At 41.6% G+C, this 13,279-nt stretch overlaps 1 protein-coding gene across 4 annotated transcripts in view; it reads right to left on the bottom strand.

The window, feature by feature from the left end:
• Positions 1–9,356, bottom strand: part of SIDT1 (SID1 transmembrane family member 1) — a 70,627-nt gene extending 61,271 nt beyond the window's left edge. For 2 of the 4 annotated variants that reach the window (XM_081318153.1, XM_081318152.1), the window contains exons 1-2: positions 8,585–9,352; positions 4,104–4,225 (exon numbers count right to left, since the gene is read on the bottom strand). In XM_081318153.1, coding sequence (XP_081174279.1) covers positions 4,104–4,225; positions 8,585–8,791 — 329 coding nt within the window. In that variant the 5' untranslated portion in view covers positions 8,792–9,352. Of the gene's footprint in view, positions 1–4,103; positions 4,226–8,584 lie in introns of all 4 variants that reach the window. The other 2 variants (XM_081318151.1, XM_081318150.1) reach the window with 2 other exon arrangements.
• Between the last annotated feature and the right edge of the window lie 3,923 nt (positions 9,357–13,279).

Raw genomic sequence — 13,279 nt, 5'->3', positions numbered from 1 at the left:
CTCTTTTCAAACTGGGAAACTGTCCTAATCTGTATACAAATCACTGGTCTACAAGGACAGACTATTTATCTAGGGTCTGTAATCTGTGCTCTTCAGGCAGGAATTAGGTGTTCAGTTCAGCCCTTCTACTCTATTGAGCCTCTGCGCTATCAGCCCCCTCTACCACAAAGATCCTGCAGGAGAAGTGGACAATCCCTGTCCCCAGCAATCTAAGAAAATAGGGGAACTCAGGCACCACACAAGTTATGTAGAAAGTAAACACAGGGTCAGTCATAAAGGACTTGAACACCAAGGCACAGAGTATGAACAGTAAGCAGGATGAACTAGAAATTCAGGTAAATGAGGGCGGATATGATATTGTTGCCATTACAGAAACATTGTGGGACGAAACCCACAAATGGAACACACAGCTAGAGGGATTTAAATTATTTAAAAGAAACAGATCTAACAAAAGAGGAGGTGGAGTTGCTCTCTATATAAGAAATAGCTATATCTCTACAGAAATAGAGCACAACAATGATGAAAATTGTCCTGAATGAATTTGGGTCAATATAAAAGGTGGGGAAAATGACATTGCCATAGATGTATACTATAGGCCGCCCAACCAAACAGAGGAAATAGGTGAACTTTTTGCTAGTCAGCTAACTAAAGTATGTAAGAAGCACATCACAATAGTAATGGGGGACTTTTAATTACCCTGACATCAACTGAGAGACAAACTCTGCACCAAGTGGAAGATCAAACAGATTCCTGACAATTCTAGCAGACAACTTTGTCTCCCAAAAAGTAGAAAAGGGAAATAGGTAATCAGCCATATTGGATCTAATCCTCACTAACAGAGATGAAATGATAGAAGGTGTTGAAGCCACAGGAACCTTGGGGGGAAGTGATCATGCAATATTGGAATTCAACATTCTGGAAGCACAAGCAATAGAACACAGTCAAACTAGAGTCTTGGACTTTAAAAGAACTAATTTCAATAAACTTAGAGAGATCTTGGGAAGGATTCCATGGATGAGAATCCTAAAGGGGAAAACAACTTACGAAGCTTGGGAAATTTTGAAAAGTGAGATAATAAAGGCCTAGTCTAGCACAATACCAACAAAGAAGAAAAATAACAGCTCTCAGAAGAAACTAGCATGGCTGCATAAAGAACTCTCTGATAAAATGAAAGATAAAAAGGACAAGTATAAGAAGTGGAAAGAGGGGCACATAACTAAGGCAGAATATCAGCAAATAGCCCAAGCCTGCAAAGATGAAGTGAGGAAAGCTAAGGCTCAAAATGAACTAAGGCTTACAACCAAAGTCAAAAATAACAAAAAAAGCTTCTTTCAACATGTAAAAAACAAGAAAAAAGTTAAGGAAATGTTTGGTCCATTAGTGGGGGAAAGTGGCAAGAAGGTGACAAGCAACAGGGAGAAAGCAGAACTATTTAACTCATTTTTTGCATCTGTCTTTACACAAAGGGAAAAAACAGTCCAACCTACCAAAACCAGTGCCATAAAAAACAGAATAGAAACACATTAAGATAGGCAAGAAAATGGTAAGTGAGCACCTGTCCAGCCTAGACGAGTTCAAATCACCAGGACCAAATGGATTACACCCCAAGGTTCTCATGGAACTGGCAGACGTGATCTCAGAACCACTGAACTATATTTTTCAAGGATCCTGGAGCACTGGGGAACTACCAGAGGACTGGAAAAGAGCTGATATGGTTCCCATCTTCAAGAAAGGGGAAAAATGGATCCAGGAAACTACAGACCTATCAGCCTGATCTCAATACCTGAGAAGATTCTGGAAGATAATCAAGCAATGAATCAGCGAACACCTAGAGGCAAACAAAGTCTTTATCAAAAGCCAACATGGGTTTGTCAAAACCAGATCATGCCAGACAAATCTTATTGCATTCTTTGACCAAGTGACAAAATTAGAGGACCAGAGGAATGCTGTGGATATAATTTACTTGGACTTCAGTAAGGCATTTGATAAAGTAGATCACAACCTACTACTTGATAAGATAGAAAAATGTGGGTTAGATAGCATCACCACCAGATGGATTCATAGTTGGCTGACCGGCCATACTTTGTTACAATGTTACAATGGAACTGCATCTACATGGAAGGAAGTGTGTAGTGGGGTGCCCCAGGGCTCTGTTCTGGGCCCAGTGCTCTTCAACATCTTCATCAATGATTTGGACGAGGGGATAGATGGGGAATTCATCAAATTTGCAGATGACACCAAGCTGGCAGGAATAGCTAATACTCCAGAAGACAGGCTTAAGATACAGGAGGATCTGGACAGACTTGAACACTGGGCACTATCTAACAAAATGAAATTCAATGTTGAAAAAAGTAAGGTTCTACATTTAGGCAGGAAAAACCAAACGCACAGGTATAGTATAGGTGGTACCTTGCTCAACAGTAGTAACTGTGAGAGAGATCTCGGAGTCCTAGTGGACAATCACTTAAATATGAGCCAGCAGTGTGCTCCAGCTGCCAAAAAAGCCAACACAGTGCTAGGCTGCATTAACAGAGGGATAGAATCAAGATCAAGTGAAGTATTAATACCACTTTACAATGCCTTGGTAAGGCCACACTTGGAATACTGCATCCAGTTTTGGGCACCACGATGTAAAAAAGATGTTGAGACTAGAAAAAGTACAGAGAAGAGCAACAAAGATGATTAGGAGACTGAAGGCTAAAACATATAAGGAATGGTTGCTGGAATTGGGTATGTGTAGTTTAACGAAGAGAAGGGTGAGGGGTGACATGATAGCAGTGTTGCAATATCTCAGGGGCTGCCAGAAAGAAGAGGGAGTCAAGCTATTCTCCAAAGCAACTGAAGGCAGGACAAGAAGCAACGGATGGAAACTAGTCAAGGAGAATTAAAGAGAAACTTCCTGACAGTTAGAACAATTAACCAGTGGAACAACCTGCCTCCAGAAGTGGTGAACACTGAAAGTTTTTAAGAAGAGACTGGACAGCCATTTGTCTGAAATGGTATAGGGTTTCCTGCCTGAGCAGGGGGTTGGACTAGATGACCTCCAAGGTCCCTTCCAACATCATCATTATTATTATTATTATTATTATTATTATTATTATTATTATTATTATTATTATTATTATTATTATTAATTATTATCATTTTGAATTAAGTGCTAACCACTGACACCCATTTCTTTTATTTCCAAAGTGAAGAGTAGAAATATGAAAGCAGTTGTAGAAGGTTATTAAATGCAAGCTGCTAGTTAGAGGTTTCTTTGCCCTAGAGGTGACATTTTTGACAAGAACAAAATTACCCTGACAGATCAAATATAAAATGTTGGGAAAATTGGGTATTCTATATTGAGAAGGTCATATTTCTATGTTTGGCACGGAAACCCCAAGAATTAATGTTCTGCTAACCTCCAAACTGGGTTATCACAGGATGTTAGTCTGAAAACTAGTTTATTCAGAAGAGTTTGTTAATTACTGAGTGGGGCCAGACAACAGGCTCTTATCTTGACTCTGTTGAAACAATTATATTGTGCTCCCATCTGTTTCATTACTCCCATTGTTCCTACCACATTATATCTGTACTTTATTACAAGCCAGTTTTAATGTATAAATTTAACAAGTATAACATAAAAGAGGTTAATTCATAATAAATATATATTTCAAACCATTTTGAGTTGTGCATGTCTATTTTACAAAACTCCAAAAACAAAAGATAGCTATGCACAAAATTATATGAAAACCAATATTGTAAAAAAAAAAGGTGTTCGATAGGAAATTACTACTTACTTTGAATAGCTATTAGGATTCAATTAAATATTAAAGAACAGATTTAGCCAGCAATACTGAATTATTTTTTAAATTTACCATCTGTCCTTATCTCTACACTTTAATTCAGTGTAAATTCTCTGTACAATAAAAAATAAATGTGCCACAAAGTAAAATGCAATGTTGCAAAAAAAATGAAGGAAGCTTCTTCTCTAGCAGGCAAAGAGTAAAAAAACCTCCCTTTAAAAAAATCTTTTAGAAGGAATTTGAGGGAAGACGTTGGAATGAGAAAAACTAAATAGGATAGAGATAAATATCTTATCATAGGGAGCGATTACTTACAGCCCATGAAAAATGAGAGGGAGCTGCCAGGACAGCACCCCCTTTTGCTGCCGAACTACAAACAAGACAGGGTACTGATCGTCTTCGGAGTCACTCTTCACGGTAACACGGAGGGCATCCACCTGCACAGAGACAAAGACAGCAGGGATACTCCATCAGTCAATGCCTACTCTAGCCTGTTCTATTCAGAGTAACCCCGATGGTATTTCCACTGTAATCCTTTTCTGATGGGAGTAAATTAGGATGCGGCCCACAAAGAGAGGATGCAGACTTATGAAGACATTACACATGCTCAGACAGGGATAACATGAAGTCCTAATACATGAGGGCAGGTACAATATTGCTGTAATTTCTGAAACTTGGTGGGATGAAACCTGTGATTTGAATATAAAGCTAAAAAAGAGGGGGAGGTGTTCCTTTGTATGTAAAAAATTACTACACCTTTATAGAAATACACAATACTAGGGATAAAAACTTTCTTGAAGGTATTTGAGTGAATATTAGAGGAAAAAGAAATGGCATTGTTATAGGAGTGTACAGTGGTGGGATTCAAATATGTGAACAACCAGTTCCCTGTGTGGATGCCGCTTTTGGAAGTCCATTCTGGGCCTGGGCAACAAAAAATTAGCTACGGGTTCTGCCAAAGTGGTGCGAACTGGCTGAATCCCACCACTGGGTGTGTACTATAGGCCATTTAACCAAGCAGAGGAAATAGACAAACTTTTTGCTAATCTATTAGCCAAGGTGTGCAGGAAAGGCATGTAGTAGTAACTTCCCTGAAATCAACTGGCAAACAAATTCTGCAGTGAATGGAATATCTAACAGATTTCTTGATTTTTTTGTGTGTAAATATTTTATTGAGATTTTTTAACATAACATAAATCATTATAAAACAGAATGTTGTCTGGGTAAAATTTATAAAACAGTCCTTAACAATTAAATTCTATAATCTATGTTTCATATGTTAATTTCACTTGATTTCCCCTTTCCCCAACATATCTTTCTTTGCAAAACATTAGATTAAGACAGTTTTGTTTGCTTAACAACAGTTAAATATATAGTTTCGGTACTCCTGTGTATCGTTTTAGTTGCCTTATCATAAATCCTGTCACCATATTTATTTCATCTTATTTCTCCCCCCAAATTCTAAATACTTTTACAAGTGACAATCTTTTTTAGCACTTAACTATATTTACATTGGTGGATTTCATTCTGTTTTTTTTTCCATGCAAACCCTCTCATGCTTTTATATTTCCCAATCAATAAGTAAAAAAGTAAAAAGAAACAATAACAACAGATTTCTGATGTGCCTAGTTGACGACTTTGTCACCCAAATAGTGGAGAGGGAACTAGAAGATCAGCTGCCCTGGATTTAATCCTAATAGGGATAAGATGGTTGAAGAAATGGAAATGGTAGGAAGCTTGGGAGAAAGTGACCGTGTCATACTACAATTCACCATAGTGCAGGAAAAAGTGACTGAACAAAGTCAGACTACTGTTTTAGACTTTAAGAGAGCTGGCTTTAACAAACTAAGAGAAAGATTAGAAAGGATTTCATGGCTGGAAATCCTAAAAGGAAAAACAATTCCATATGCCTGGGAAACCCTGAAAAATGAGATAATGAACAGTTAAGGAAAGTTAAGTATGGCTAGCTTAATGGAGAGAAGAATTAGGGGTGACCTGATAGCTGTCTTCTGATACTTGAGGGGCTGTCACAGGGGATAGACCTGTTCTCTAAACCACCAGTAGGCAGGACAAGAAACAATTAGTGGAAACACATTAAAGAGATATCTAATTTGGAACTAATGAGAAATTTCCTGAAAATGAGAACAATTGATCAATGGAACAGCTTTCCTCTGCAGTTGTGAGTGTTTGGTCACTGAAAGTTTTCAAGACAAGATTGGAGAGCCATTTGTCTGGAATGAAGGACTCCTGCCTTGGGAAGGAGGTTGGACTAGAAGACCTCCAAGATCCCTTCTAGCCCCATGATTCTATGGTTCTATGTGAGATGGAAGATACTCCCCCAAAGACATAGCTCCTCAGTGAGTACAGGTAGTCCTTGACTTACAACAGTGCACTTAGTGACCATTCGAAGTTACAAGTCACTGGAAAAAGTGATGTATGATTGTTTTTCACACTTATGACTGTTGTGGCATCCCTATGGTCATGTGATTAGAATTCATATGCTTGGCGGGTGACTCATATTTATGACGGTTACAGTGTCCCGGGGTCATGTAATCAGCTTTTGCAAGCTTCTGACATGCAAAGTCAATGGGGAAGTCAGATTCACTTAACAAACATGTTACTAACTTAACTGCAATGATTCACTTAACAACGGTGGCAAGAAAGGTTGTAAAATGGGGCAAAACTCACTTAACTATCTCACTTAGCAACTGAAAGTTTGGGCTCAAATATGGTCAAAAGTCGAAGACTACCTGTATAGGCAGCATACTTCACCATAGACATTTTGCTCAGGTGTAGCCTGACAGTCAGTGCATCTCATTCAAAAGAGTTCATCTTCTTCCAGGAGGCTATCCTTTTCACTGAGGGAGTGGGGCTTAGAAGCTGCCATTAGCCTACATATAGCTCACAGCAAAAGTTTATGCAAATGCTTTAATGGAGACATGGGAATAATGGAAACACCATAACCCTGCTTGGTCTGTTCAAATTAAGGATTCACTTGTGTGTAAGGGATGGTATCTTAGCCAGTAAGCATGATGTGATTCATGATCCACTTTAGAATTTCTGCCCTCTGCTCAGAATCAGCTGTCTCAGAAAAGAAGCCTAGCATTTAAAAATCCTGTTCTAGAACAATTGCTCTCCATCTCAAATACAGAAGGAAGCAAGAAATTTGATTTCTGCCACTATTTTATAGGAACAAAAGGAGATCAGATTCCTTACCACATTTTGCACATTTTGGAGTTGTATTTCTAGAAAACATAGGGTCATAATGGAAGCTTATGGTTCCATTAAGTTATTAAATAAGGATACTTTTAACACTTTTCAAAATCTATGTAAAGAATAGAATTTACCTAGAAAGGTTGAATGGCAACACGTACAGATAAAATACTTGCTATGTATGTGATTTGGCATTACATTACTTGCACCCTCAGAAAAAAACCAGAGGTTTTGAAATTGGTGGGGTGGCCTCCAGTGTTTATGGAAACTGAATCAATAACTTTTAACAATTTTCAAAAATAATTTTGAATAATATTCAAGCAATTTGGAATAACCGTACAGAGAATGAAAAAATATTAAATTTGTCCATATACATACATTAACTTGCCTATAAGGTTGGCAAGATAAATATTTACATGTTTTGCTTTGTTATTTTTATTTTTTTAGTTCAGAGAAGGATTTGTTCTTTTCACATTTCCAGGTAGTTGTATACTTTCCTTGCTGATAAAAAGAGAGTGGGTAATATGGAGATTATTGTAAAGATTGAATGTGTATCAAAATAAGCAAACATACTGTATATTTTGCCTTCTTTCTTATATAGAACTTATATCAGAAGAAACTATTGAATGCAAAGGAAATGGGTTATTTTATGGGTATGTGGTAAAAAAGAGTCAAGAATGAACGAACTGGAATGCAAAAGTAAGTGATAGGTGTGAAAGAAATATACTTAATATACTTAAAGAATATAAATGAAATATATATTTCTTTCATTTGGGCAGACTTCAGGGTTTACATATGTTTACAAACATACATATATGTGTACATGCACAAACAGGTACACACACACACACACACACACACACACACACACACACACACACACGTAAACCCTGAAGTCTAACACTGCCCAAATGAAATAAATACATTTAGATGATTTGGTCACAAGCAGAGAATGAATGAGCATCTCTTTAATTTAATCTATTAACATCTTTTCTTTTATTGCACATTGCTTATTCCTACCCCCCCAAAAAAAAACACACACACAGTGTGATGGATGTAATAATAACCTCTAATTACCAATGCGGGGTTAACTGTTATGTAATTCCATGATAACATGAGGTCTGACATTATCTCAAGGAAGCAATCGAAGCATTTGGCATGACTCAGAAAGAACAGGGAAATCTGAAGTTTGTTTAAATGGGAGTTTTATTTGCAGAAATAATCACATAAAAAAAACAAGTTCAGAAAAATAGCTAGCTCCTAGGAAAGTGCCAAAAGGGGAGGGGGCCTGAAAGTGATAATAAATGAATAACCCGACCAGTTTTCAGTCCAGAATCGCTCGGCCTTGCCCCCAGCCTACCTTTCCCATCATCTAAGCCAGGGGTCTTCAAACTTGGCCCTTTTATGACTTGTGGATTTCAACTCCCAGAATTCCTCAGCCAGCTTTGCTGGCTGAGGAATTCTGGGAGTTGAAGTCCACAAGTCATAAAAGGGCCAAGTTTGAAGACCCCTGATCTAAGCCCTGCGCACCTGCCCCGGAGCACCCGTCCGGACTGCGGAAGACCAGGCGAGGGCATCCTTACCTGGCCCACCTTACTGGTGTAGTTGAAGGAGTAGAGCCGCTCCGCGCCTCGGTTGACCGTCCCGTTCAAGACGTGGTCGAACGGAGCGGCGTGTTCTGCGGCGGCCGGGCGAAGGCTACTCGGCGGCGCCCGGGGCGGCTGCGGCAGTTGTTTCGGAGCTCCGGCCACGGCCAGGAGGAGCCCGGCCAGCCCTGCCCAGCCGCTCATCTCGGCCGAAAGGAGACCGACCGAGGCGAGTTGGGCGAGCCCGGGGCCTGGCGCCCTCTGTTTATTCGCTGCCTCGCTGCCTTCCAGCCGCGGCCGGCCGCTCGCCGCGCCTGGGGCTTCCCACGCCCTTCCTTGCCACCTGGCTCATTTCAGAGGGCCCTCCGTATTGGATCGAGGCGTGGCCAGTGGATCTTCTAGTCTGGCCGGCGAAGCGAGGCCGGGCTTCTCCGGACGCTGGAATGATAACGCCGAGCTCCCTGGACGCAACTTGGAAAAAAAAAAAGACGGGGCCCCCCGAGGGCGCCGATCTCGGGGTTCGGCCGCTGCGCATCCAAGCGGGGACTGCACGTGCGGAGGAGTCCTCGACCCGTCTAGAAAGGAAGGAAGAGAGCCGGCCAGGTGAAGCGCTGCCCGCCTTCCTGCCTTCCTTGGCGGAACGCGGAGGATGCACAGGTCGAACTCCAGAGTGCCCAGGAAGTGAGCTGCTTCTGCCGCCGCCGCTTCGTGCGCCGCTTCCCTGCTGCCGGCGACCCTCAGCCACCGAATGGGTGACTCTAGCGCGGGAGCGGAACTCGCCCTTCACCCGGACCTCCCCGCCCCGCCGTGCCCGAGGTTTGCCACCTTCGGTTGGGCAGAAATAATAATAATAATAATTAAATAATAATAATAATAATAATAATAATAATAATAATAATAATAATAATAATAATAATAATAATAATAATAATAATAATAATAATAATAAAAATAGATAAATCCCGTGCCTTTTTCACAGAGAAGCTCCCAAGTGCGTTAGTTCAATCATGTCCAACACTCCTGCTTCTTTACCTTTCGTAAGCAGTGCTTTCCATAGGGTTCGTTTTTAACAGCAAAATTTATACCTGTAGTTGTCCCACTTTTGCTTCCAGGTAAGCAGGTAATAATTGCGGAATTCAGCACCGTAGAGTTCTGAGGGTGGTAGTGATTTGAGATGTTGGTCTCTTGGCTAGGGAGAGCCACGTTTCAGCCCTTAGCAAACCATATAAATTTTCTTTTTTATTTATATTTATATTTCATATTTCTTAACTACCCGTCTCCCGGGGACTTGCTGTAAGTGTTGGGTCAGTCCATTCTACCTCAGAGGGTTGTAGGTGAGGCAATGCCAGGTGTGCCTCTGTCAGCTCCTAGAGCAAAGACAGAATATAAATTGTAACAACAACAATAATAATAATAGTGGGGACTGGGAGAATAGATTCTAGCCCACCCTAAGTAGTGGAAACTCTCTGGGTGAGTTTGATCTGGTTAGTGTCTGAGTTTGTTCACCATGGTTATCTGTAATTTACTCCAATCTTCTGAGTTTTCTCAACACACTGCTAGGGTTACATAAATTTGGGGTACATAATATTGTAGACTCCAATATGGTTGTAGTGTGGTTTGTCATTTCTTGTGAACATGGCCATCTCTCCCTATGTCACAGGGTTGTTAGGGGGCTGATGAAATAGGAGGAGAACATATGCACATGTGGGTGTGGAGGTGGGGACAAAAATCAATAAGATGAGTCAAGGGGTAGAGGCTACTTTATGGCGGGCAGAGCAAGGTCCTCCACAGCAGAGCTACCTAAATATCATTTGTTATCTCTAACCCCCCTCCTGTAAAGCCTTAAGAACAAAGAACAGATGCAAGTACTACAAAGAATTTGGGCCAATTACCACCCCTGCATGCTTACACAGGAAGAAAAAGGGGGGGGGGAGACTGTGAGGAGACATAATTGTTATTTTCAGGTATCTGAAGGTTGTTATTCAGAAGACAGAAGAATTGTTGAGTTTTGTTTCAGAAGACAAGACAAGAAACAACCGGTCTAAATTATGAAGAAACTGATTTTGCCTGAGCATCAAGAAAAAAATCCTAATAGTTAGAGCAGTTCAGCAATGGAATAGACTCCTTGGAAGCTGGTGAACTTTCTGACACTGAAAGGGTAGTTAGCAATTTGGCAAGGATGGTGTAATACAGGATATTTTGTACTGGACGAGGATCAGACCAGATATAAGCCTAAGGTCCCTTCCAACCTATTTATTCAGTTCCAAGATTAGGTGCTTCCCAAGGCAATCTATTTCTCTAAATCTGGCCTAAACCCCGGTAGAAATAATTTTGATTAACCAGTTTGCCTCCTTATGCCAGGGATTTTCAACCAGTGGTACGGGGTACCACCTGTGGTACATTGGCACCTGGCAGGTGGTACGCAACCATCCTAGAAAAGTGGTAGCGGGGGAGGGGAATGAGCTGAACCAGTGGCAGCACCGCACAAGCCTGAGCGAGAGATGGCTGGAGCTGCAGGGCTGTCAGGGCTCAACGGAAACGCCAGGATCAGCGCTTCTTCAGGGCTGTCAGGGCTCAGTGGAAGCGCCAGGATCAGCGCCAGGCTCCAGCTGGAGCTCCGCACTGATCCTGATGCTTCTGCTGAGCGCCGATCAGCTGGAATGTTGCAGCATCTCCAGGGTCTTGTGATTTACATTCAGATGCTTGGCAACTGATTCATATTTATGACAGTCACAGTGTCCCAGGGTCATGTGAAGGGATCAAAACCTGCTGCAACCACCCAGCAGATGGGGGGAATAAAAACCAAACACCCACCCCACCCCACCCCCGCTGCCAATCCTCAACAGAAATGCTCACAACAATGAAAACCTCGAACAGGAGGAAGAGCACTGTCGGGCGGGTGGGCAGTGCTATTGTAACTTCGAACAGTCATTAAACAAACTGTTGTAAGTCGAGGACCACCTGTACTTCATCACTTTTTTTCCTTTTTTTGACACCTTGCTAGGCGACTGGTGGTACTCGGATGTTGCCAAATCCTAAAAGTGGTACAATGGGTGAAAAGGTTGAAAAGCCCTGCCTTATGCTACCAGCATTATGATTTTACTTTTCAAAAGGACATTAGGAAATGGTCACTAGATATTTTGTTTAGCAGAGTAAGAATCTTCTTTCAAAGAATTATTTATGTACAGCACTATCCAAGAGACCTTTTGCTGTTTGAGGCAGGACAACAATATCAAAGCTTGCATTCAACTGAGATGGTGGATCGTTCAAAACTCAGGAGGCAGCAGAAACAGAGAAAAGGCAGAAGTAGCCACAAAGCAGCTTTGCCATCCTAACTGCTGTTCCCTTATTGGTTGCCTGGGGGCCACTTATGGTCTGTGGCCTACTCATGGGAGCAGCTGCCACCGCGCTGCCTATCCCTGGGTTGGGGGCAGAAAGCAGACGCCTGGCTCCATAAGGGAAAGGAGATGTCACATCACCCACATTGCCAGCTGCTATACACAAACATTACCATTGCTGAGGAAATGGGCAAAGTCACGGCTGTGTCTTTTACTGCCTGATCATGGATAAACCTTCCTTTTCTCCCCTGTCCAATAATAACCATGTAATTAACCCCAACAAGTTGAGTTCAGTATATTGTACTCTTCGAGGCTTGAGATGGGAAAGTGATTCTCATTCCATTATGGCGGTGTGGGGGCAAACTAAGACAAATATCTTTTCCTATATACAGCTAACTATATTTGAGTGGTTACTACATAATGAGCAGTTATGAAATCACCACCAACTTATTAGACAGATTGTGAAAACAGATTTCAGAATTGTAACGAGGCAACCGGCTTCACTCAAAATTTCTACCTGTGATAGAGCACAGGGTTTAGCCTCCCACCACTTGCTGCTTTTGTTCACCAGAAGTGGGAAACAGATTGCGTAGGTGCAGGGAAGTATTCAAAAATAGGGTCCTCTTCTACTAACAGTCTTGTGTGCCTTCAGAGCCTTCTTCTCTCTGGAAAGGCTCTTGCTTCCCCTACCTGCTTGGGAGGTGGGGAGGGGGATTGTTTAACATAGAGTTTCTCAGCCCCAGCAGTTTTAAGATGTGTGGCTGCAGAGGAATTCTAAGAGCTGAACATCTTAAAGTTGCTGAGGTCGAGAAACCCTGGTTTAACCGCAGAATTTAGCCTGTCTCCATCATCATCAGTGCTTTGCCTCTCAACTTCAAATTGGCCTCTGCAGGACAGGTGTTTCAGACAGCAAAGGCAAAGCCACCCTGGAGGGCCATTATCATTATAAATTGCAGTATTGTATCTGAAGTAATTTATATATAGTTAGGCTCAGGCTATGTTTATTTTGTTATAATGTCATTGAGGACCTTTTGAAGGGGACGTGGTGGCCTAGTGGTTAAGATGCTGGGCTTGTTGACAAAAAGGTTGGCAGTTCAACATCCAATCACCATGTGACAGGGTGACCTCCTGTTATTGCCCCAGCTCCTGCCAACATAGCAGTTCAGAAGCATGCAAATGCGAGTAGATAAATAGGTATCACTTTAGTGAGAAGGTAACAGCATTCTGTGTGCCTCGCCGTATAGTCATGCTTCCATATGACCACAGAAAATATCTTTGGGCAATGCTGGCTCCCTCAGCTAAGAAACAGAGATGAGCATTACCCCTAGAATTGGACGCCACTGGACAGGGGGAA

The sequence above is a fragment of the Vipera berus genome, assembly GCF_964194415.1.
Source record: "Vipera berus genome assembly, chromosome: 2".
NCBI lineage: Eukaryota > Metazoa > Chordata > Lepidosauria > Squamata > Viperidae > Vipera > Vipera berus.
Note: the sequence above shows the minus strand (reverse complement) of the source record. Positions and strands in the feature narration are given on the sequence as shown.